A 24,653-nucleotide genomic window follows, 5' to 3' on the forward strand; every position below is an offset into this window, starting at 1 on the left:
TTAACTTTGATACATAAATCAGATTCTTTTTGATTTCAGGAACTACTAGAACATCTTTTAATGGTAATATGCTTGTTTTTGTATGCAGTAATCCATTACCAATATTTGAAATCGACAAACAGGATCCATCTCCAATCATAACAGTGTCAGTACCACTATATGCAGAGTAGTCGTGAAGCATACCAGGTTCTGCAGCAATGTGAGATGTAGCTCCTGTGTCTGGGTACCATTCTGTACCGTAAGGTTCTTCAATATGCATGGCTGCTAATGCAGTTGGTATTTCCTCTACTTGATATGAGTTGTCAAAACGATACCAACATCGAAGAGCCGTGTGCCCCGGCCTTTTGCAAATTTGACATTCCAGAGGACCATTACTTACTGGTTTCGAGCTCTGCACATACTTGTTGCTAATTGAGCTTTGTGGTGGATAGGATCTAACACCTTGATACCTTTGAGAAGAATTTGTATATGGTCTAAAACCCCGTCCGTAGTTAGACTAGTTGTCCTTAATAACCTGATCTTGCTGTGTTGTATTCAGGTTATTCTCTTGATATTGATGATTCCTTCCTGATCCAGAAAAGTTACTCCCATTATTCCTTCTGTTAGTAATTTGTCCTCTGCCATAGTTATGCCCACCTCGAATATTTTCTCTTTGGTTTCTGAAATTTGGCCTTTGCGGACTTATTCCAGTCTTTCTTTGTCCATAGTATGCCAGGTTAGTATTGAGCTGATTTACAGAATATGTTTGTAGCCTAGTCTCAAACCTTTCAAGTTGAGAAATAACCTCATCATATTCTGGTTGAGGTTTGAGACAGTACATGGTTGTTCTAAAGCTTTCATATTCTGATCCTAAACCTTCAAGAACTCCAAACATCCTGGTTATGTCATCAACCGGTTTTTCAATAGCATTTAACTGATCACAAATGGACTTGAACTCTCGAAGATATTCACTCAATGATCTATCTCTTTTCCTGCAAGCTTGTAATTTCCCTCTTAATTCGAACTCCTTTGCTACGGATCTCGTGTGAAACGATTTATAAGAGTTTGTCATATCTTGAATGAAGTCTCTAAGCCAATTATCAGACTTAGAATATTTTCAGATACCGCTCCACTTATCCAGGATGAGATTAACTGATCAGTCTTTATCCAATCTAGATAATCAGGGTTTATTTCTTGTGTTTGCCTTCCCTCAATCTCAGCTTGTATCGTTTGTGCTGGAGGAGATGTTTCACCATTAATAAACCCGATTAAATCTTGACTCTTTAGAAACCTATGAAATTGAGCTTGCCATAGTAGAAAATTCTCCTCTGTCGCCTTGATTGTAACAAAATTTGCTATATTCACATGAATCGGAAATGAATACTTGCACTCTGGGTTGTCATTCGTATACCGAGACACTTTGAAGATATGACAGAACAAGTAGGTGAGCTTTGAGTATCTAAAATCAAACCTTTGAATATCGATTCTTCTGAGGTATTGTTGAACTTGATCATGCAGCCTCTGTACAAGCTTCCTGTACAAGCTTTCAGCAATGGAGAAAGAAGATCACGAACTACCAGGAAGATAGCTCTGATACCATGTGAAGATGCAGATATCAAAGATGAACTGCATATGAGGTAAAGAACTCTATATACTGATAGAACTGAATCGATCAATTACATCAAGTAAGATCTCTTTTCTACTTCTCTCAATCTATACAATCAACAGTAGTTCTACTTCAAAGAAAATGAAAGCAATTGAGAGAATTGAGAGAATCATCTGTTCTTCATATTCCTTCTGCTACAATAGCGTAGCTTTTATATCTTCGTTCCAGAAACCTCTTTTCACAACAGACTTAACAGTATATTGTTACAAGATTGAATCATCAAACTAACTATACTGTTATATTGACACTTGTACGGCTCTTGGTGTAGCTGCAGTCAATCTTCTGTTTCTGGATCGCCAACTCAGCTTCTTCACAGATCACTAGCTCAGCCTTTGCTTTTCCTTATTTCGAGCTCTGCCCTGTTTCAGCTTCAGCTTACTTTGCTCTGTTCTTGCTTCAGCTTGTTTTGCTCTGTTTCTTTACTTCCATCAGTATTTGTAAACTGTGGTTTTGACTTCTGTTCTTTAACACTTACCACCCACCATTTCTCCCTCCACAACTAGCTCCGACGTCAAACCTTTTGACGATGCTCGTGTTTGGTTTCAGCGACGCCTTGGTTGCTGTTTGGACAAGACAAGCTACCTCTCTTCTGAACAGTCTGCTTCGAAGAAGAAGAAGAAGAAGCCATCGAAGTAGCAATTTCTCGTCTCCCGGCACAACAATTTCAAGGCGAGAGACGAAGGGAATGCCAAAAACGGCGATGAGAACTGGCTTTTTATCAGTTTGATGAGCTGCACGTCGTTTGGTTCGTTCATGTATTCTCTGGGTTGACCCCCATTGTCCTCCTAGTAATACTATGTTAAATGCACTCGTTAAGTTTCCTTAAATATGTTTTGAGAATGTGAGTTTTTCAAGGTAGTTTCTGTACTCTTCCTGTTAAGCACAATTTTGGAATTGTCAATATGTTTTAACGAGAGTTCTCGTTATTTCCAGTTGCATTGATTAGTGCTCTCAAAAGCATATATGCTAGGAATTGGGTCAAAGAAGAGGCGCTTGGTGCGAATTCTATTTCTCAGTCTAGCTCCCCGAAGAATTCTCCTCAGTTTACTTTAGAATGGCCTCTTCCGACTTCGATTTAAGATATTGAGAAGTGAGAAATTTCACAAACTATTGGCACTACATCTTGAACTGAGGACTGGCGAAATAATAATAACTGCGTTGTAGCATATGGTATGTGATTGACTTATCAATCACGTAATGATAATAACATTTTCTTGGAAGAAGACCAAAAACATAATTTAGAGAGGAGGAGAAGAGGGAGAGCAAGATCTTGAGAGGACAAAGAACTCATAAGAGGTTCACACTCTATTCTTATTTAATCTTAAACATCAGATGTTGATTATTCGACATTGTCCTTCACACTCCCAATGCAAATCAAAACAAGGAAATTCAAGCACACACATGGCTTCTTATTATTTCCAGCAAGACATTCATGTGTCCCTCCTCCATATGAAGGCTTTGATTGATTGATCAGTCATAGATGGTGGGAATAGCCTCGTCATGGCAGCAGACGAAGGTGGTCAGCTTCTCCATTTTTCTCTGGCACTCGGGGCATCGCATACTCTCTGGGATCCTTCCTGCCGTGCTCTGGAACTCGAACCGGCAGCATGGGTGCGTTATGTCGTGGATCTTGTCATGGTGCTCCTTGAATGCCACGTCATACCCCTTGGTCGGCACGTGCTCCCTCCACAGGTCGTACTCGAGCAGGGTCGGCAGGACCGTGGTCCCGTGCCCGTTCACCGTGATGCTGGACCCCTTGCTCAGAATCGCCCACCCCCCGACCTTGTCGAAGCTGAGCAGCCTCTTGATCTGCTGCATCAAGTCATCGGACTCGTCTACCTTCCCGAGCTGAATCTTAGAGAAGAGCATTGACTCAAGTCGGGTCCAGAAGAACCACACCATGGCCAGGTCCACCCAGGTGTGGCTCAGCTTCTCAAAGTTGATGGTCTCAATCACGCGCCGCACCTTCTCTCGCTTGCTATTCTTGCCCACATAGACCATCTCCAGGGAGATATTCGCAGCCAGCGCAACCTTTCGTGCCTCTGAGGTGAACTTGCGGATCCACTCGATGTCATCGCCACCATACATGAATATGTACTTGCCATCTTTAATCTGATGAGGGACAAAATTGAAGATCTCAATGTCACAAACCTTTAAATTAATATGATAAAAATGCTAACTTGACATGACCGTGAGTTACCCAATTCAGAATTGTTTGATCAATGCCATCGACAAGAAGCTCAAGCCGCCATGCCTCATCCCTCCATAGAGACTCCTCTCTCAGTGTAGTGAAAGGGAAGGCATTGCTTCCCCAAATCCACATCATGTGAATGGCATTGGGGGACACAACCTTGCCTTGTGGGTCAAGCACCACCAGGATGGGCTTGTTCCTGAAGTGCCACTTCTCCTTGATGAACCGGATCACCGCCTTGTGGATCAGGTTTGGGTGGTACACGGTGTACCACGGCATTGTGGACTGCAGGGTCTCAAACTTTGTCTGCATTGGGCCGGTCAACTCGCCCGCGCGTTCCACCAAGGGGATCCACACCAGCTCATACTGATGAATATCATGGCGGCTGGCGTGTGCCTTGGACTCGCTGTGGATCTGCTCCAGGATGGATAGCTCGTCCTGTGAGATGTCCAGCCCCGAGATCAGCAGCAACACATTCCTCCTCCTCAGGACTTCGAGGTTGACCTGTATGTCGCAAGATAGAACAGAAACTCGTGGTCAAATCATTTTCGATTAGAAGGGTTCATGGTCGTTGCATAATGGTGAGACTGGCTATACCCTTTTCTTTGAGGTGCCCTCAACAAGAGGCAGAATATCATCCTTGGGATAAATCAGAGCCTTCAGGACCTTCATATTGTCAATGTGGATGGTTTCAAAGAGATTCAGGAGAGTCTGATAGGCTTCAATATCCCGCTTTTCATCTGCGTCGCCATTAACTCGGTTAAGTCTTCTCCGGAAAGGTTTCTTTTTCTTCAATTACTACACAGGAAATAAAAAAAGGGTTCATATAGATCAGTGGCTAATTGATTACCTATGTATTGTTTACATATGTCAATTTGCTTCTGCAAATGTTCATATATGTTCTTCAGTTTGTGATCCATGGTTGACAGCTCCCATGCCTCAGTTGTGGATGATATGTACCTGCAAATTCTCACTTTCATGTTATGATTTCATGTGGGAGGCATCTACATAAATATTCATTCAGAGATAAACTCTCAGTAATATGATGAAGTCTGCTATTAACCGATCAGCAATTATAATGCCTTATAATTGAACGAGAGTAGGGAAATCGAAACAGTTCGAGCGTGCATACTCAATGCCATAGCTAGTGAGGCTGGTGATCTGGCTAGCACAAGCCACAGCGCTCCTTATGGTCCAATAAACGGCAGTTGGGACGTGGGCCATGGCGGCTGACAATGCGGGGGCCTCGCTGGAGATGTAAGCTGAGGGAAGGTCCTTGAGGTCCACCACGCACCTCGTGACTTTAAGCATGGCCTGGATGAGGCCATTGAGCGCATCGAACCGGGACTTGAGGGCGCCCGAGTGCTCCATGATCATGGGCAGCTGCTTCAGGATTGCCATCGACTTGGCAAGCTGGTTGGTAGTGTAGATCTGGGCCAAGAGCCAGAACTCGCCATAGTTGAAGGCGAAGGCCGCCAGCGTCAGCACCAGCTTGGCGTCCCACGAGAAGGGGGCGAGCATGCTGCATATGGCGAGCGTGGTCGAATGCGCCTCGCCACCAGTCAGCGCTTTCGCGGATAGCTGAGGAACGGTTGCCAGCTGGCAGATGTCAGTAGAAAGACTTGTTTTTCTAACAAAGAATTGATTGCTCTTCATTTAATTTCATGGCGAAATTCGAAATAGATGAAGCGCACAAAATGACATTTTTCATAAATCACCTCGCAGGAAATCCGCTCGATGGTATAGGACAGCACGTCGAGCACGGCGTTGAAGCTTGCCTGGTAACCCTTGTCCTCCATGTGTTCCGCGTATAGGGATCCCTGTACACAGCAAGAGCCATGCACGCAGGATTTAGAATGAGAAACGAGCGATTATAATACTCATAAGAAATACAGATAATTGAGATTGATTATTGTCGTGATATGGCTCGTTTTGTCAGAGATCTGGCGAGTGATACGAAACTGGGCAAGTCTCTCCTAGCTAAATAAAGTATATCTGTAAAATGTCATCAAAGCATTTGATCCAGTACACCGCAAGAAGGAAGATAAAAAAGATCATTCCTACTCCATTACCATGGTGGGGGTGCTAGCAGTCAAGGTAGCGCGGTTGAGGATGTCCTCGACGAGGAGGAGGAGTGGCTTCACATCAACCTCGCGGCCATCAGGGGCATGAGTGTCCGTGACCTGCTTCATCATCGCAGTGTCATCGGACATCGTGATCATGCTCCGATCCCCGCCCTTGATCAGCCTCTGCATGGCGGGTGGCATCATCTTGCTGGTCGTGGTCATCATGGCCATAACGCGATATGTAAACTCTAGAGAAAATACTAGACTATGGTTTATGGAAGAGGGGGAGAGATATTGTTATCTCGGTTTTGGGTGATTGATATAGCCCTCAGCCTGGTCTCTCTTTATAGGCATGATAGATGGCGTAAAGCCTTGGGGTGAATCGACTTCCTTGCTTCCATTGTAATTTAATGTTTTAGACGTTAAATTGAAGCCTTGGGCTCTCTTTATTTACACTTTGTCCAGCTAGAAATATACTGGGGACCATGCGCGGAGCATTTCTCTGTGTAATGTCCGAAGCACATGGTAATCTTCGAGGGATTTCGATTAGCTTCTTCTAATGATTAAATAATGAAACACTGATTAAGATATTGTTTAGAAGAAGTGATCCTCCTGCTCAAAAGAACAGTGCAAATGTAGCAAGGTTTAGGGTTCACGCTTCAGCTTTTCATGCCAAAAGTAAACTAATCAAATCTTCGATAGCGACATATAGTCAAGGCATGATCAATATAATCTTAAGTCCCTTTTGCTTTACTTGAAGTAGACATGATTAAGACAAGGTCATATCTTCCAATTTCCTATGTTGTCCATTTATCTACCAATCAATCTCTATCCCAAATTATCTATTGTGGCGAGCCAATTAATGAGTCTCCGATGAATCTCATCACTTGCAATTACTTTCATGATAGCTCATGCTTCTTAGGAAACGGATGTGTGGCACTAAATATTAGTGTTTTGATTACATTATATGCACTTGAAGGTTAACATCATGGAGAATTGTAGGAAGATTTCGATGCTTTTGTTTTTACTTTATAGTTTTTGCTTCCTTGCTTGGTCGAGTTGGGAGCGTATTGAGTTTCGCCACCTTATGCCAATGAAGCTTTTCCACTACAAAGCAAGAGGCGAAAAAGTTCAAAAAGGAGAGGAGAACAGGGGGGAACAACATATTCGATTCCTTGCTTCCCATTGGAGGGCTACCGTATCATTTGACTATGGCCAAAATTGGGGGCCCAAATCTGGTTTTGTGCTGGTCAATCTCACTATAGCATATTCCGGAAAGACATGCAGTGCACGTAGGTAACAGCCTGCTTTCTGTTCATAGCCAGTCAAGATGTTTCACATCGAGGTTGCTTCATCAGACGCGGTCAGAATCATTCGAGTCGCATGAGTTTTTGTGGGTTTTCGAGACGAGTCTTGTCAATTCCATATCATCGACTGACTTGGTTAGATAGAATGGGAATTTAGGCAGATCTTTTGGAATTCTCTCGTGCATGACGAATGTAGTACTCTACAAGGAATCATTCTTTGAACGACAAGAATCGAAAGTGAAAAATTCTTTGCTTGATCTACTCTGTTACAGCGACATCCCTGATTCGACCTAGAAGTTCATGCAGGAAGAGTAATGGACAATTCAACCCAACGCATTGGTTCACGGACGTTTTCTTATTCGTTCTGGGGGGGTCGGCTGATCTGCTCATTCATATACAGGTTTGAAGTTCTTGTGGGCAATCACAGCGTAGAAAGGATCCGGCCCGCTAAGCAATCCCAATAACCTGAAGATCCAATCGAGAGGCGATTTGCCTTCCCGAGCGGCGGAAGAGCCGGGCAGCTTGCGGATTATCTCAGGCTCCGTGAACCCTTCGATGCACTGGAAGTATTGCACCACCAGCTGCACTCGGCCGTACCCGGTCCCGTCTCGCCATGCCGTGATCGCTTTTTCGTAGAACAGCCTGTTGCTGAAGCTCACGATGAATACGCCGCCAGGCCTAAGCGCCCGAAACACCTCCGCAAATACCTGCAAAAGGAAATTGAATTGACTCTCAATCTCATTTGACTCCTCCTGTTATCACGACGCTTGACACAAGATACTGTCAATCAACTCCTCAAATTTTATTCGATCTTTACGTTCTTGGGAAACATTATCAGATTATCTCCACTGGACTGAATCAATTAAGAAGTCTATTGTCATTCTTTCATTATAACCCCCATTCAATTTGAGTTGATATTATACAAGCTCTCAAATGACCATATTTGATAGAGGATGAACAAGGGAACGAGATATATAGTTTTATGGTATAAGGAAAGATGGTTTCACTAGTTTATAGAAATGGTTTTACAATAGTTGGAGGAGCTATTAGTGGAGAATCTACATCACATGATAGGGAGAATCACCAAAAAAAATTCTTAACCTATTGAAATTGTGTCAATTTAGTTCTAAATTTTTTTTTTGGTCAATTTGATCCTTGACCTTTTGTAATTGTGTCAATTCAATTCATTCAGTCAATTTTAGTTGGCTGGCACTGACATGGACATCGGTGGATGCCAATTATTCAACCAACGTTGACGTGTCAATTTTTTAATAATATTTTTATTAATTTTTCTTTTACTTTTTCTTTTTCTTTTCCTTTTCTTTTTTCTCTTCTTCTCCTTTGGCTTCTTTTCCCCACTCATCGACTGTTGGGTGAAGGGCACAAATCCCTTGCTCGCCTCGCCCAAATCCTAGCAAGGTCTGGGCCCACAAGTGAGGGCCTCGCCAACAGCCGGCAAGGCCATGGGAAGGCTGGCCTCTCCTAGATTTGGACAAAACCGCCTCGCTAGGCTAGGGTCGTGACCCTCGTCAACAACCCTCGCCCAGTGGCCAATGAGCCTTGCTAGCCACTACAAGGAAAAGAAGTTGAACAAGGAAGAAGTGAAAAAAAAAAATTAAAAAAACATCTTAAAAAATTTATTAGAAGATTGCTACATCAACGTAGGCCGGATGGTCAATAGCCAGAGTCCAGGTCTGCTAGCCAGCGTCCATGTCAACACCAACTAGTTAAAATTGGCCGGATGGACTAAGTTGACAGAATTATAAAATGTTTAAGGCTGAATTGGCACAAAAAAAAAATATTTATAACTGAATTAGTGTAATTGTAATAGGTTTAGAACTTTATGATAATTTTTCCCAAAACTAAACATGGATCAAGCTCTATTTATAGAGCCATCCCACTAATGCAAAATCCCTGCGGGTATGCTGGCGTGGGCTTTTCTTCACCATAAAATCTAACTACTCCTTATAGACTCGAACACCACTAGACTTAACTTCCCACTACTAGACAAGATACTTCTAGGAATTTCTAAGTTGAATGGATCACTTTTCAAGATTCCCCGATTGCAATGTGCTCGTGATTTTCAATCCTTCAGATTAGGAATCGAATGGTGCAAAAGCGACCTGATCATGCACTCGCCTGCAAATGCAGTTGGACCACAATCGAGTCTTATTCACGAGGGCCTCCGGTTCCTACTTTAGCATTCTCAACCGATCGGGAATATCTTCGTTTTTTATTGCTTGACAAGTGCTTGAAAAAATTCGTGAATGATTACCTCCTCGGGCTGCTGGAGATACTGCACGCTGACCGTGCACAGCACCGCGTCGAAGCTCCCGCTCGCCAGCTCGAGCCTCGGCTCGCGATTCAGGTCCTTGACGAAGAAGTAGTCCAAGCGCGGGTTCCTCGCGAGCTCCTGCGCGTTCATGCCGTGGCCCACCACCCTCTTGTACCGCACCTCTTCCGGCAGGTGGCTCACCCACGAGCTCATCAGGTCCAGCACCTCCGATCCGGGCCTCACCCGGTCCCTGTAGAGGTCCGTCAACGTGGCGAGGAAGCCGTCGTCCACGTGCTTCACGAAGCGCGGGAACGAGTAGAAGTCGCGGTCCGGCAGGGCGTTGAGCTTAGTCCGGGATTCTGGGGACAGCACCAGCTGCTTGATCCTGCCCGCCGACGAGGGTGTTGGCTGGTTCGATGCGGCGGTTTCGTTGCCATCGGCGTCGTCCGGGGTGGTGACGGTGTTCGTGATCCGGATGAGGGATTTGAATTTGGCGGGTGAGAGAGAGGTCGAGCGTTTGTGGGCGGTGGTCGGAGAAGATGGCGGACATGGGCGGTGGCGGTGGTGGTGGTGGGTATTGGGGGCTATGAACATGGATCGAAATGCGTGTGTGACTGAGAAGGAGGGAGAGAGCGAGAGACACCTGGAAAGAGATAACGTTCTTCTGGTGGCTAGAGGAGCTATTTCTTATTTTCCTTTTTTTTATATGTAATTTTTTTCTTTGTCCGAGCCAAAGATGAGAGGGACAATCCGCGACGATAAACTGTCACGCCCGCCACTAGAATATTAAGTTTGTGTCGTGGTTGATGTTCATTTGAGTTTACCACCACAATACTGAATTCTAATTGGAATAAGTAGAAGCTGCGCTCTGTGTAAAATATATGTTGCATTAACGAGACAAAGCAATCGAGATTTATAATGACTAAGGAATTACAAATGATTCAAATTCGTGATTAGGGGGCTTCAAGTGGCTCAACCAATCACATCGGTGAGCACGGCAACCAATAATAAATGATGACAATATTTTTTTTCCATGAGATCATAAGTTCATTTGAAATTAATGGTTGAATTTCGGGCTTTTGCTATTGAGAAAACATCAGTGGACTGAGACGGCAGGCTTGTACATTTTATGGATGGATTGAGTAATTATGGCTTAAAAAAAACATTTTGTAAGAGATGCATAAGATGCCCTTTTTTTCTTGGCATTAGATGTAAGGCCTCAAACATGGGCTTCATCGAAGGATTGACACTTGACGACAGTGATGTCAAATTGCCATCTATATCTAGCAAGCAGCTAAGAAATAGGCCCATTGTCTCGGGCTCTTCTCAGCCTACTCGGAATGGCCCAACTGCAAAACCCTAATCGCCTTGCTATAATTTCGGTTAAAAAAAATAATCAAGGTATAGATACCAAACATTAATTAAATGGGATTTTCTTATAATTTTTCAAATAATTTGGAGTATCTGTGCGGGTCAAGTTGGTGAAACATCTTTTTTAATTATATGCAGTAAAGAAATATTCGGGCTCTTTTAAAACTAATTCAACGTATTACCACACTTGATTAAGCAAGAAATTTTCCCTTCAACATGTGCAAAGTACTCCTCCTGGGAGATGTAATATGAGATGGATTTTTATGAGTAAATTAATTAGATGAATTTTTTTTTTGACACAATTACTTTCACAACCACGAGCCGTGCAAAAGTCCAGTCTAAGCAATGTGGCTTTTTACTTCATCAATTCGAGGTTCGTGCATGGGAGGTGAAGCCGACATCAACCTAATTCTTGCCTGTCTAACCTAGTAAAAACATTTTCCATTAGGACATTCTTTTTCTTTGATTTTCCTTTATGCTTTTGACAATCGACGGCTTTCTTTCGGTGACCACCAAAATCAATTTTTTCGATAATCGTGAAAAGAAACTAAGTGCGCATTTGATAATATTTTTATTCCAAGGAACAATTTTTTAACAGAACTATTTTTTTTTTTTCTATTCACGGGAACAATTTTTGAGTATAAGAATACGTTTGATAACTACAAAAAATTTCTACTCCCGAAATAAAAATGCATTTTGTAAACTTGTATAATTTTGTTATTTCTTTTATTTTTTCAATATTTTTCTTTTTTTTTTTTCTTCTTTCTTTTTTTCTTTTTTCCTTTTTTTTTTTTTTTTTTTTTTCCTTCTTTCTCTTTATGGTCGGTCGTCGCCCATGGCAACGGCCGGTGACTAGCTGGGCGAGCTCCGGCGAGTTCGCCAAAGCCTCGTTGGTGGCCTCGGTGACCAGGCGAGCCTTGTGCCAGCGACGAGGCTCGGCCTCGCCTAGGCTAAGCGAGCTCGAGCTCGCCTAGCCACCAACAAGGCTCGGCCTCACCGTGGCTTGACGTCTCGAGGGTCAACAACACTTCAACAAGGTCATTGGCCCTCGTCTGGCCAGTTGCCAGTGCCAGCCATGGCCAAGGCCGGTGATTGGCAAAAGGAAAAAAACGAAGAAAAAGAAAAGAAAGAGAAGAGAGAAAAATTGTTTCTCGGAATTGTTCCTGGGAATAATAAACAATTTTTCTACTTCTTATTTCCGTTCCAAATTTGTTCCCAATAACAAAAATTTTACCAAATACATTTCTATTCTTTTTTTGTTCTTCGGAACAAAAGAATAGAAATTTTGTTATGGGAAACAGAAACAAAAATAAACAAATAGAGCCTAAATGCCCGGTATTTCAGTTTTTAACCCAAAAGAAGGGAATATCGATTTGTAATTTTGTCTCATAATAATCAAAAGAAAATCAGAAAAAAGGTGGGACAAAACAGGGAGAAAAAAAAAAAGACTACTAGCCAACGGTGATTGATGAAGCAATTTTTAACGTGCCACCATGTCATACTATCCCCGACGACCCTAACATAGCTGATACTACTTCATTTATTTGGCAAGCCATGAAATGAAAGTTATTTATCAATTTTGTGTTTAGAATATTCACTTAAATAAGAACAAGCACTTAAATAATTATATTTTGTAAATCCTTTTTTATTACACTTAAGTACCTAAATAACCGCAATTTTCTTCTTCTTCTTTTTTCCAAATTTCAGGATAACAATAATGCGCCAATTAAATTGGCAAAGGAAAAGGCCTTAATAGAGAAAACCCGATTCCAGTAACTTCTTGTTTTCCACTGATTGAAACACACACACACCCTATAAACTAGGGTCTGCTCCCTTTGATGTGGGGAAATTAGCAAGTTGATGTGGTCCGGAAAGCGAATTTTGCACGTAATATTCACTTTAGGGTAATTATAGTGTTCGAGACATAAAGATATGAAGAGACAGTAAGGCCTAAAAACTTCAAGAGAGAGAGAGAGAGAGAGAGAGAGGCCATGAGAGCATGAGGAGGAAGACGTAGCGCTCGAGCTTTGCCCTTTCCCTGTTGGAATGATGAACGAGGAAAACTCATGATGAGACGGGGGGCTACACGTCGTAACAGGCAATGATTGCGTTCGATGAAAGGAGTTGATCTTCCAGCTATGGCTCATCATTGGGGATCTGCTACCTGCCAATTCGCCGATCCAAGGCGGGGGAGAAAAAGGAAGGAAGACGAGGGCCCCAAAATCCATTGCACGTGCACCCTGCGCACTGCTACCTTTCGCTTTACAAAAGTAAGGGGACACCGGCAGTCCACTTCTCCTTTTCTTTGCCTCCCTATTGCCTCCTCTAGGGACCGTACTGGTAAAAACACACGCCCCCAGATTCCTTGGTTATAATTGAAATGGTGAATCGAAGCATAAGTACGTTCCTAGCCCGGCCTCCAAGAGCCATCATTGATGTAACACTCCGTGGTACAGTTGCCCCGCGATGGGTTTGGGGATGGGTTTGAAAACGAGCCATGAGAAGACTGCCTGACATTAGACGGGTGTCGCGTCGCTCATGTGAAGTGACAATTCATTATGCACCAATGGCGTGTAAATGATTATCATACTCTCTTGAGAGAGATCTCGAGGAGTTCAATAAATTGTGAGGTGACCCTTCTTCTAAAGCGACATTTATATTTCGTATAAACTTTTCAAACCTTACTGATCACAGAGTTTTTATTTTTTATTAACTAAATGAGATTAGAACTTCCACTAAACTTTTTTATGCCGATTAGAGAACCGAGTAAGGCGTGGTGGGCCTCCTTACTTTTATGAACCAAATAATTCAAGATTAAGGACTTGGTTTCGCTAGTTTTGTCTAACATCCATTAATTTTGGGATCGAAAGCCATTGGTCAATCAAGGAAAAGGAGAGCAAATGAGAGAGAGAGAGAGAACTATGATATCAAATAATGTATCTTAGAGCTTAAATTGTCTAGTGAAAATAGACTAGATACGATGATAGGTCCAAATTTGAACCCCACTTCGGTGATATCTAATAAGAAGGAACAAGTGGTATTAGAACTAATGAATCGATTGGTCAATGTGTCGACCTCTAATCTATTCCCAGTGTTTCTTCAATATCTCAAATAAAGAATTTCATGACCAACGTGGCCCTGATGATAACCTTCAAGCTTTGGCATTCTCATTCCTAGCAAGCAGATAGAGATGCGTGGCGCAAATCCAACGGTGCACCAGATGCCGCACAAAGGAGATGAGCACGGGGTGATGCCCCCTCGCTCTCCAACTATTGTCCCTTATTAAAATCGTTGGGAAATTCCGAACAACTTGAACTCATGAGAAAAGCCGAGAAATGTGTTCGATTCGATGATGAGAAGTCCTCCCTCCCCCCCGGCTTTGAAAAAAGAAAAAATGTCCGGTCGGATCTCTGTTGCATACGTCGACATCAAAAGCCCACACGGTAGAGAGCCTACTTGTAGAGAGTGTCAACGAAAAGCTAATTTTGCGAAGACCTTTGGGTTCCGATTGGTGCCCGTGGATGGTGGAATTTTCCCTCACTTGTTCCCCAGTGGCCCCTGCTTTAGGGGACCGGCGGCTCTTATTTTATGGGTATGTACGCGGCCAGGCCTCTTGACCAATCGATTTCGGCTACGCATTCTTTGAACAGCATTCATTGTAGTGCGCCTAATCGGAGCCCCAAACAACACCATGCGCTATTGACTATTGAGTCGGACCAAAATTGTTGACCAAATATTAAATGGAGGGACCAAAATTTGTCGTGTTATACATGGAATCACGTTCTTCCAAAGATCGGCTTAGGTTGCGTTCGTACTTGCACGTTCTTTTCACCCGCATGCGTTCTTGAACAAGTGATTAGAACATTGTAAGATCGGCAGATGTCCTTATCTTTTCGGCTTGTGAAAATTGAACAAATGTGGAAAAAGGAAAAACGTATGCCAAGACCAACACGAGAAGTCATATTATTGTAAACTCGACCCATGTGATTTCAATTGAATAAGATTAAAGAATACCTCATCTCGAAAGACATTTATAATCTGAACGACTCATAGAGTTAAGTGCCACGAAATTCGTGTTTGGAACCATTTCATTGCTGGATATATTTTTCTTTATAGGGGTGGGTTGTCATTAGTAGGTAAGCGTCACCTTGCCTTCTATTCTAGTATTCTCAGCTATCTAATTTGTCTCTATTTTGACCTTTACTTCGAATAGGGAGGCAAGACACCGTGATGGCACTTTTTGCAGGCCCATTGAAACGTAATCATGCATGAAAACAAAGGCTTTTCCGCCTGGTCTCTCTAGGTTTGGGGAGTGTATAAAAATACAATCTCTTCAAACTATTTTCTTTCAAAGAACAAGAACATTAATTGTAACCAAATGAAGCAAGGGCCTTATTGAGCATTTGACTCTTGTAGGGATAAATGCCTCGTCCAGCTGTGCCAATGGGTGTCTGTCCATGACAAGAACATGAAAAGCTTTCCATGAATCCTAATAATAACATGTCAATCGTCAACCTCCATTCTTAGAATAGAGAAACGCCACAATCAACCACGTCAACCCTCTTCCGATTATAGGAGATTTATAGAAGTGTCATGTACAATATAGCCGCTTCGAAATGCTTTCTCTATCCCAAACCACAAGTAAAGACAAAGATTAGATGTAACCCGAGCCATTCTTTAAAAGGTCGTATAAATCTGTGAAAGGATGGCATGTGTTGAGTCATTTTGTTGCAAGGTCTTATTACAACACAGAAGTGATAATTTCTTGCAGTTTATCAGCCTGAGTAATTTCTAACGTGGATCCCACCGATTAAAAAAGAAAGAAAGGCGGGCAAATTTTCTAAAGCAAAGAAAAATATCCTACAGCTACATTAGAATATTATTTCGAAAGCAAACGATCCAATAATAAAGTAGACAAAACAAGATAATAAATCGGACACTAGATTTACGTGATTTAGTTGTAGTGAGCTATGTCCACGGGGAAAGTAGTAATGAATTCCATTATAAATCAAGTGATACAAGAGAGATTATAACCACATTTGAGTCGCTCAAATACTCTCAGTGTTTCACCAACTCTAATTACACCCTATAATTCATACGATGTTTAGCTCAATAATTCCTCACAAAATAATCTATTAATCTCACAAAGAAATTATACATAAATTCTTAGCACAAGAATTTAATTGGTTTCAACACATTGGGATATCTTCTGGGTGAAATTCACAAGCAAAAACTCCCCTTTGATGCCGTTCACAAAGAATCTAATTATAAAACAAAATATTTTTGGTAAACCTTCTTCAACTAGGAAACCTATTCAAAATAGGATATCTACTTAAATTTAAAAAAAAAAAAATTTCCTTTTTGAATTCAAACTCGAGACATATTTTAACAAATATCATATCATCTTTTCGGGGAAAGTGAATAAAGCAGAATCAAAAGAAGGCCAGCGAAAACAGCAGTGGATCTCGTTTTGGGGCGAATTATTTAAAGCGAGGAGAATAGCACACTATCTCGACAGAGAGCTTCGCCAAAATTGGCTCCTTGAGTACAGTGCTGTGTTGTGTGCGTGCGTGCGTGCGTATTCTGAGCTTTGCTTTTGCCGAAAGACTCGAAGAAAGGCCATGGATATCTTTTGTTGCCGCTTGCCCGACACTGTGTCTGCCATCTTCCTAGGCCTTTGCTTGGCTTTTCTGTTTCTCTTCTTCAACTTCTTCTTCTCGAAGCAAGACATTACGGCAAGAAATCTGCCTCGGGGAAGCGCGGGATGGCCTCTTCTCGGAGAAACTCTCGCCTTCCTCTCGCCTCACCGGTCCAACTCTTTCAGTAGCTTCCTGCAAGATCACTGCTCTAGGTATGACTCATCGAGCCAATATGCTACGTTTCCATTCTTGATTTGTTTTTCCGTTTGTTGGACGCAAGGGGTTTACAGAAAGTGCGTGAAAAGTCGACCGCAAGGCTTCGATTCAGAAAAGACACAGGGCATCCAAACCTTTCGGTTCAACTACGCAGACTTTATATACCGTTTTCCCACTATCTTTGGACTTGCAATGTAAGAGATGATGATCTCATTCAGTTGATGCACAGGTACGGTAAGGTATTCAAGTCCCATCTCTTCGGGTCACCGACCATAGTCTCCTGCGACCACGAGCTCAACACGTTCGTCCTCCAGAACGAGGAGAGGCTGTTCCAAGCGAGCTATCCGAAGCCCATGCACGGGATTCTTGGCAAGTACTCCCTCCTCGTGGTCTCTGGAGACCTCCACAAGAAGCTGAGGAGCGTGGCCGTCAACTTCGTCACTGCCTCCAAGTCGAGCCCTGAATTCCACCGGTGCGTCGAGAGGCTGTCGGTCTCCATGTTGGAGTCGTGGAAAGGGCGTGAACAAGTTGCTTTCTGCAAAGAAGCCAAAATGGTAAGTCCACTTTTGGTATGAGTGTAATTCAGCTTCCATCAAGCACGCAATGGCAATTTGATGTGAAAACCGTCTGCCATGATGTCTTTCTGAGATTAAGGATCTTAAATCTATTATACAAGATTTTAATACTTACAATCACTGCTAAATTAGATTCGATAGATATCAGGATTTTGACATGTTTGCACTTCCATACATATACTTCAAATTTAGGATATTTATAATCATTTCATTAAACGAAATATTTTGAAACGCGCCCGTTAATGTTCTACTATTGGATATAGTAAAATAAAATTATCTAAATCACTAATGCAAGACAAGACACTTTTCTAGGTTCCCTTTTTTTTTTTTTTTTTTTTTTTTTTTTGTCTGGGGAGATTTTCATTTTTAAACTAGTGGGTTTTGTATATGACTTAGAAGATTGGTACAGGCAATCATGAGATTTATTGTTTTGATGATTGAAAACAGTGTTTATTCTCTCTCTCTCTTGTTTCCAATTTTTCAGTTTGCACTAAGCCTTATGGTGAAGACCCTTTTGAGTATTGAACCAGAAGATCCGAGGGCCAGGAAGATACTTGCTGATTTCTTGACGTACATGAAGGGTTTCGTGTCCTTGCCCTTATATATTCCCGGGACCCCATACGCCATGGCCGTGAAGGTACATAATCAAAGCCAAGCAACCTAAATGTTAGAGATATTTCTTTAGGATATTTTTCTTTATTAGGGATAGTTAGAATAGATCCCTTGATTCTCTATATCTCTCAAGTCAATGGTGCGCATATAGCAACCTTTAATTATGCATATTACATTATCGTTTAATAAAGCCTGCACTTGTACTATTAATTGTTTGATATAGAATATATGGAAATTCTATATTTCTCTCTTCGGCGTACATTTATGATCTCTGAAAATATTATATTTGATGTCTTATAATAATGCCGCTGAAAAAATGATTGCTCTTTTGAACCCTGGGCAGGCAAGAGCAAGGCTTTCCTCAACCGTAAGGGAGATAATAGAAGAGAGAAGGACAGGCAATGCAGCAGGGTTGAAGAAAGGAGACTTCATGGACGTGATCCTGGGGAAGGAGGGGTTGAACGAGGAAGAGATGGTGAGCATCGTGCTGGATATCTTGCTCGGCGGCTACGAAACCACCGCCACCCTCATGGCCCTGATCGTCTTCTTTCTCGCCCACGAGCCCGCCTCTCTCCTCCAACTCAAGGTGCATCTCTCTCTCTCATAGCCATAGTGAGCTTCATAGGAGACCCACCTGATCTGAAAGAATTCACGATCATGCACGCATCGACCATAACAGCTCAAGGTTGATAGCTAGAATTTCGTAGGCAAATTTCATCCATGAAACTGAAGTGTTTTTTCAATATAGATATGTGTACGGTCAGTAATGAGTTTCGATTGAGAAGGTATTGATGTTTTCTTATCTCTCTCTTTTTTGTTCCTCTTTTGTACATAGGAAGAGCACCTAGCAATAAGGCGGAAAAAGGGGAGAGAAGAGCCCTTGAACGGCGAAGATTACAAGCAAATGGAGTACACTAATGATGTATGAGTGAGATTAACCACACATGTTGTATCTTTTAAATCGTAATCAGTATGTCACATTTGCAAGTTCTAACAGGCTAATGCAAAACTTAAATATAATTAGGTCATATGTGAAGCTTTGAGATGTGGAAATGTGGTCAAGTTTGTGCACCGAAAAGCCCTTCAGGATATTGAGTTCAAAGGTAGTTCTCTAGTAGTTTTGTTGTACTTCTCTCTCTCTCTGAAATGAGATTAATCTTGTAAAAACACTCTTTCAGGTTTAACCATACCCTCGGGTTGGAAAGTATTTCCTGTCTTTATTGGGACGCATCTTGATCCGACTCTACATGAAAATCCCATGAAATTCGATCCCTCAAGATGGAAGGTGCGTACTCTTTGATTATTAAAATAATACAAACATGAACATGAGTTAGAAAAATCTGATTACATGGTAATTACCAAATTTAAGTGGGACAGGGTTTGTTTTGACCGAATAAACCAAACCGCTCCAATGATGAAGAAAAAACACTGTCTCACTTATTTTGAATGCATGTAGAGCTTTTACTCGCTAGTGTGCTTGTTTAAATGAGGTCCAAAGCATATGAAAAAGCAGAAAATAAAGTCAAAACATGTTTTTCTTAGTTTTCCACTTAAATCATCATGATATGCAAAAACCTTGTTCACGTATGTCGGCAGGATAAAGCGATGAGCAAGAAGGTCATGCCTTTCGGAGGTGGACTTCGACTTTGTCCCGGCGCCGAACTCGCGCGGCTCATAATTGCCTTCTTTCTTCATCACCTCGTCCTCAGCTTCAGGTACCAGAAAAAAAAACTATAATCAAAATCTCAATTCACACCATACATTATACAAATGGACAACGACATGGTATGCGATCTCAATCTTTGCATTCTATAATGATTCAAACAAACAGCATGGCGGCATATTCGTCTCTATACCTTGTATGCAATAACGTGACATGGATATGATCAATCACAATACAATATTACAGAGACTGTCGCAAGAATAGTATGCAATTAATTTGTTAAAAGTCTTTACTCATGCACGCCAGTGGATCGCTACTAATGTTAATATGTAATGCAGGTGGAAGACAAAACCAGATGATTTCCCCATTGCTTACCCTTATGTGGAGTTCAAGAGGGATTTGGTGCTGGAGATTGAGCCAACAGAAAACCGCAGCTAAATTACAGACAAAAGGAAGAAATAATAGTGAACAGGTTCATAGGGAAAATAAATAACAAAATGCCTTGATTATGTTTTTTGAATGTAAATGAAAAAGATATAATGAGCAGGCACCTTTTGTTCACCTTTGGGTCTTATATATGATCAAGAAAACCCTAGGACTTAGGTATGGTGAGAATAATGATAATTATTATTATCATTATCTTGAGGAGTTGTGAGTGGAGGAGAATGAATGTAATTTGCACAGATGTAAGATGACAGTTACCTTGATTGTCAATTATATTATGCAAAGGTGACATTGGACCACCACCTTTAGGATGCAATTCAATGATTATTAATCTTCACGTGCCGACCCAAAGTGAGACCAGACATTGCCATTGATTGTCCCATTTTTGGGTCTTCCTCTTCTTCTTTTTCCGTCCTCCCTCTTTAGCTCCTTGGTTATCTATGTTTATTACAGAAGGAAAGAAAGAAGGCCCTGCAAAAGATGGAATTCAAAAATGAAATTCGTGCGCATCATTATCTGCATGTCGCATTGAATAGAATATGGCAGCCGTGAATCATGCTAGGGTTCATCATTAAGACATATCGAAGATGGATAAGATAGTAAATCATTATTTTTAAATGGTCTGAGTAGGAATCCATCTCATGGTAAGCAAATTTTTGTCTTTCTTAGTGTTATAATTCACCTCACAATCACAAAAAAAGTAGAGAAAAGTGAGAAAAAGAATTTGAGATGCAAGGTTTTTTATGTTCACCCTTAAAATAAGACTATGTTGAGCTAAGGACTTCATTATTATTAGCACATCGCACCTCTCTATCACATTTCTCAATTTACAAAAAAAAAAGAAAATATATATCTACTAACTATTCATGGCCAAGCCCAAACTACCAATAAAATATGAACTCAAGTTATAAAAGTCTTTTAACATGGCGAGGGCGCTAACCCCTGATGGAGCGGTCCCCAAACTCCCATCTACTCACCAAAAAGCGGGACTCCCCTGCCATCCTCCCAATAATTAAAACTATGGGAAGATAATAATGGAGAAAGTTCAAGTATCATTCAATTGAAGAAGTTTGAGTCTAATTTAACGTGTGATGATGTAGGCGTTGATGCCAATCTCATTTGCATATATCGACGATAGAGTTAAGGTTGGGACATTGATGAGAATGTTGTGGAGTAAGGGTGTCAACAGTTCGGTTCGGTTTGGTTTTTTTGAAAAACCAAGCCAAACCGAACCATTAGGAAAACATTCCAAACTGAACCATTAGGAAAATGAGACCGAATCGAATGAGATCCGAACCAAATATAAACCGAACCGAAATTTTGGTTCGGTTCGGTTCGGTTTTTCGATTTTTCGGCTTTTCGGGTTTTCGGTTTTCAATTTTTAGTTTTCGATTTTTGCATTTGCTTTTTCTTTTCATTTTTTTTCGGTTGTATTTCCAAGAAATAAGTTCTTATCGGTTTGTTGGTTCGGTTCGGTTAAGTTAACCATTAAAAACCGAACTAATAAAAAAAAAAATCGGTTTTAATGAGAACCGAACCGAAAAAACCGAATTTTTCGGTTTGATTCGGTTCGGTTTTTGACACCCCTATTGTGGAGGGTAACAACAACAAACCTCTCAAGATCCAAGCTACCTAATGCAGAATTAAAAGCCAAAATGCTCTTGGGATGCGTCTAATGGATCCCTCTATGATCCATGGAGGAACTATTTTCTAGTGTGATCATGAAAATGGTATCATTACTTTGATGATCAGAGAATTTAATATATGATTAATGAAGCATGTGGATCGACATTATCTCGATTATGAATTATGTGAATCCAATCATGAAGTCCACACGCCCAACAATTGAAATGGACTTGATCTGTTTATAGACCATATAATACAAACTCTCATGGTGTTGGGGGTCGTGAGCAATGCTTATTGTAAAATTTTATCGCACTCCAAACCTGTGCAAAACAAACTTCCATTTCAAGCATTAGACTTCATTTATTTGGTTCTCACTTACGGTAATACTAACCAAATGAAATCGGTTGAGTAATTAAGCACTTCATTCAAATGTGGTCAATTCCATGTTCAGATCGTGTTTCTTCAACATAAATAATCTTGAGGGTTTTGCTTGACATGTCTGTGAGTGGGAGTCTAATTCAATGTATGTGGAGGTGGCGGTTTGGACACGTATGAGAACTAGCTCAATCGACAAGCTTAGATATTCATTTATAGAAAACTAGAGTATCATTTCAAGTCGTGTGTCTAGATAGTAACAAAGGCAATTTCCTCAACGCCACTCTTATGATGCTACGTTATAGCCCCAACACTTAGCCCTACTAAACTATGATCAAGTACTAGAGTGATTCGAGAAGACTATGGAGATACTTTTACATATACCTGTCAAAATGGGTCATTGACTCATTTCTTAAGGCATCTTGGTGTTAAATGAATTAGTTAAATTAAGTAAATGAGTTTAAACATAATACGGGTATTAAATGGATTATAAATCGAGTTGATGACATTGCTTTGTTAGCTTATTGGACAAGAACATACATTTTCATCTGTTGCCACTAAGCAATTGCAAGACAGTGTCATACAACTTATTTAGACTCAATTCACCTTTATAACTCTCTCTTCATTATTTTTTTGCCCTCACTTCATCTCATGCTCACTCATTTCATACTCTCATGTTTTTGTAAATTGGGTTAAATATGGAAGTATATAAATAATACGGGTCGAGACGAGTATAAGTTGATCAGGTATAAGTCATTATATTTGCATTGCATAAAAATGAGTTAAAACGGGTTAAATGAATTTATTTGTATTGAATTATTATTTAACTCGACTTGACTCACCCGTTTGATGGGTCTACTTTTTAGGTGATCCACAACGGGTGAACGACCAACTCGTCCCGCTCAGGCCCGAAAGGCAAATGCGCTGGCTTGAGCAGGGTCCTCATGAGAAAGCCGACCGGCTCAACTTTGGTCCGGGCCCGGCCTAGATATTTCTAATGTAAAATACATGTTGTAGTTTGGGAACTGCAATAAGCCCGACGATCGGGCCCATTCTAGAAGCAAGGACTCGATGGAGTCCGGCCCATCAGGGGCAATTCCGACCCAGTTCACGTTGCCGTGAAGCCCAGCCCGAGAGAGTCCTCCGCCATCTCTTTTTCTCGACGAGGAAGCCAGTGAGAGAGCGACGAAGGGAAAAACCGAACGAGAAGAGAGGCAGAGCCTGAAGCAAAAACGAACGAGCAGAGACGCTTTCTCTCTCTCGCCCGTCGTCTGCGTTTTCCGGTGGATCGATCCTTCACCGTCTCTCTGCTTCACGCGACGGGCGACGGTCGAATCGCTGCTCCACACGTCTCACCCCAGCAGGTTCTCTTCGCTGCCCTGCCAGCTTGGAACACGCTTTGGTCACTTCTCGTTCCTAGGAGCCTTGGTGTTTTCACTCGCTTCTCTCGTTAGATTCTGTCGTTGTCTCCGGAGTTTTAAGGTCGGAGGTCGAATGGCGAGGCTAGGCATGTTTTGGTTCGTTTTGACGTGAGACTGAAGGGAGGAGGCGGAGGGCAGAAAGACAGGCGATCGCGTGATTAAGGGAGGAGCTCGATCAATCGAGCTTCACGTTTCTGGCAGCTACTTTTGTTGTTGGTGTCTGTATGATCTTGTGCAAGCTTGGGATGAGGTGGACGAATGTTCATGAGTGAGGGTAAAGGTTCCGTGAGGATCTGTGTGGTGAGAAAGGGAGCTTCTGTTGCTGTCGGCAGAGTCGGCGGCGTCAGCCGCGGCATATGACGCCTCTTGAAGAGCTAATTATCTATAATCCAGCTGAATTCTGCTCTTGTTTTCACCCTCCGGGGTTTGTTGCTTCTGAAACGGGTTTCTTGTCGTAGGTTCTTTGCTAGGCCGCACGATCGTGCATGTGTTTCTTGTTAGAGCAGTCAGAAATTGTATTTTTTAAGTACTGTGTTGTACATTGGACTACACCGAAGATGAATTTTCTGGGAACTTGATGATACTGGCTCTGTTTTACCCTCTTTTAACTATGTTTCTCTCATTGGTTAAATGATTTCTGTGGTTGGACTAACATTTCTTGGCTGTCTTTTTGTAGGTCTACTTAAAAATCCCAAATGTCTAAAGCAACGGTAGATCTCCCTCCAAAAGGTGGATTTAGTTTCGATCTGTGCAGAAGAAATGACATGCTGTCAAAGAAGGGTGTTCGCCCTCCTTCATACCGGAAAACTGGAACAACCATTGTTGGAATAATTTTTCAGGTATCGCTTTATGTTACACTTGTTTATCAGCGCAGCGAGCTATGATCTTGTAGCTACCACTATTTAAAGTGGTAATTAAGGGAGTGTGTAAAATTGATATTTGTTTTTCCAGATGAGTGAGCCAAATATCACTCTTAACATAAATATGATAGTTAAGTCTCCTTCAATTTGCTTTGCGCTGTGATTGCAAGGGCAAAAATCGGCGAACTTGGACCAGTGAAATATCAGAAGTGAGTTCTTTTCCACGGTATATGAGCCCTAGAGAGTGCCGAGGCTTTGGGTTATAAGATGGAAGCCCGTTATAAGAAGACTCAAGTGTTCTCATCTAACTCTAATTATCACAAATATCCTCACATAAAGAGTGTTTACCTAGTGCTAAAAGTGATTA

At 41.6% G+C, this 24,653-nt stretch overlaps 3 protein-coding genes across 3 annotated transcripts; 1 reads left to right on the forward strand and 2 right to left on the reverse strand.

The window, feature by feature from the left end:
- Positions 1 to 2,915: 2,915 nt before the first annotated feature.
- LOC104419196 (protein SIEVE ELEMENT OCCLUSION B) lies at positions 2,916 to 6,214 on the reverse strand. Its single transcript, XM_010030771.3, has 7 exons — positions 5,909 to 6,214; positions 5,555 to 5,656; positions 4,969 to 5,417; positions 4,687 to 4,796; positions 4,434 to 4,576; positions 3,846 to 4,340; positions 2,916 to 3,757 (listed from the first exon to the last, which is right to left on the reverse strand). The coding sequence occupies exons 1-7, from the start codon at positions 6,131 to 6,133 to the stop codon at positions 3,116 to 3,118; spliced, it is 2,166 nt and encodes a 721-aa protein (XP_010029073.1). The 5' UTR covers positions 6,134 to 6,214; the 3' UTR covers positions 2,916 to 3,115.
- A 1,159-nt stretch (positions 6,215 to 7,373) lies between these two features.
- Positions 7,374 to 10,169, reverse strand: LOC104419197. Its single transcript, XM_010030772.3, has 2 exons — positions 9,485 to 10,169; positions 7,374 to 7,916 (listed from the first exon to the last, which is right to left on the reverse strand). The coding sequence occupies exons 1-2, from the start codon at positions 10,076 to 10,078 to the stop codon at positions 7,596 to 7,598; spliced, it is 915 nt and encodes a 304-aa protein (XP_010029074.1). The 5' UTR covers positions 10,079 to 10,169; the 3' UTR covers positions 7,374 to 7,595.
- A 6,218-nt stretch (positions 10,170 to 16,387) lies between these two features.
- LOC104419198 (cytochrome P450 724B1) lies at positions 16,388 to 20,307 on the forward strand. The gene is made up of 9 exons (XM_010030773.3): positions 16,388 to 16,706; positions 16,940 to 17,264; positions 17,770 to 17,922; positions 18,241 to 18,483; positions 18,733 to 18,819; positions 18,922 to 19,000; positions 19,076 to 19,182; positions 19,494 to 19,612; positions 19,899 to 20,307. Exons 1-9 carry the CDS (start codon positions 16,477 to 16,479, stop codon positions 19,996 to 19,998), a joined length of 1,443 nt encoding a protein of 480 aa, XP_010029075.2. The 5' UTR covers positions 16,388 to 16,476; the 3' UTR covers positions 19,999 to 20,307.
- Positions 20,308 to 24,653: the final 4,346 nt, after the last annotated feature.

This window comes from Eucalyptus grandis, chromosome 9, assembly GCF_016545825.1.
Source record: "Eucalyptus grandis isolate ANBG69807.140 chromosome 9, ASM1654582v1, whole genome shotgun sequence".
In the NCBI taxonomy this organism is placed as follows: Eukaryota; Viridiplantae; Streptophyta; class Magnoliopsida; order Myrtales; family Myrtaceae; genus Eucalyptus; species Eucalyptus grandis.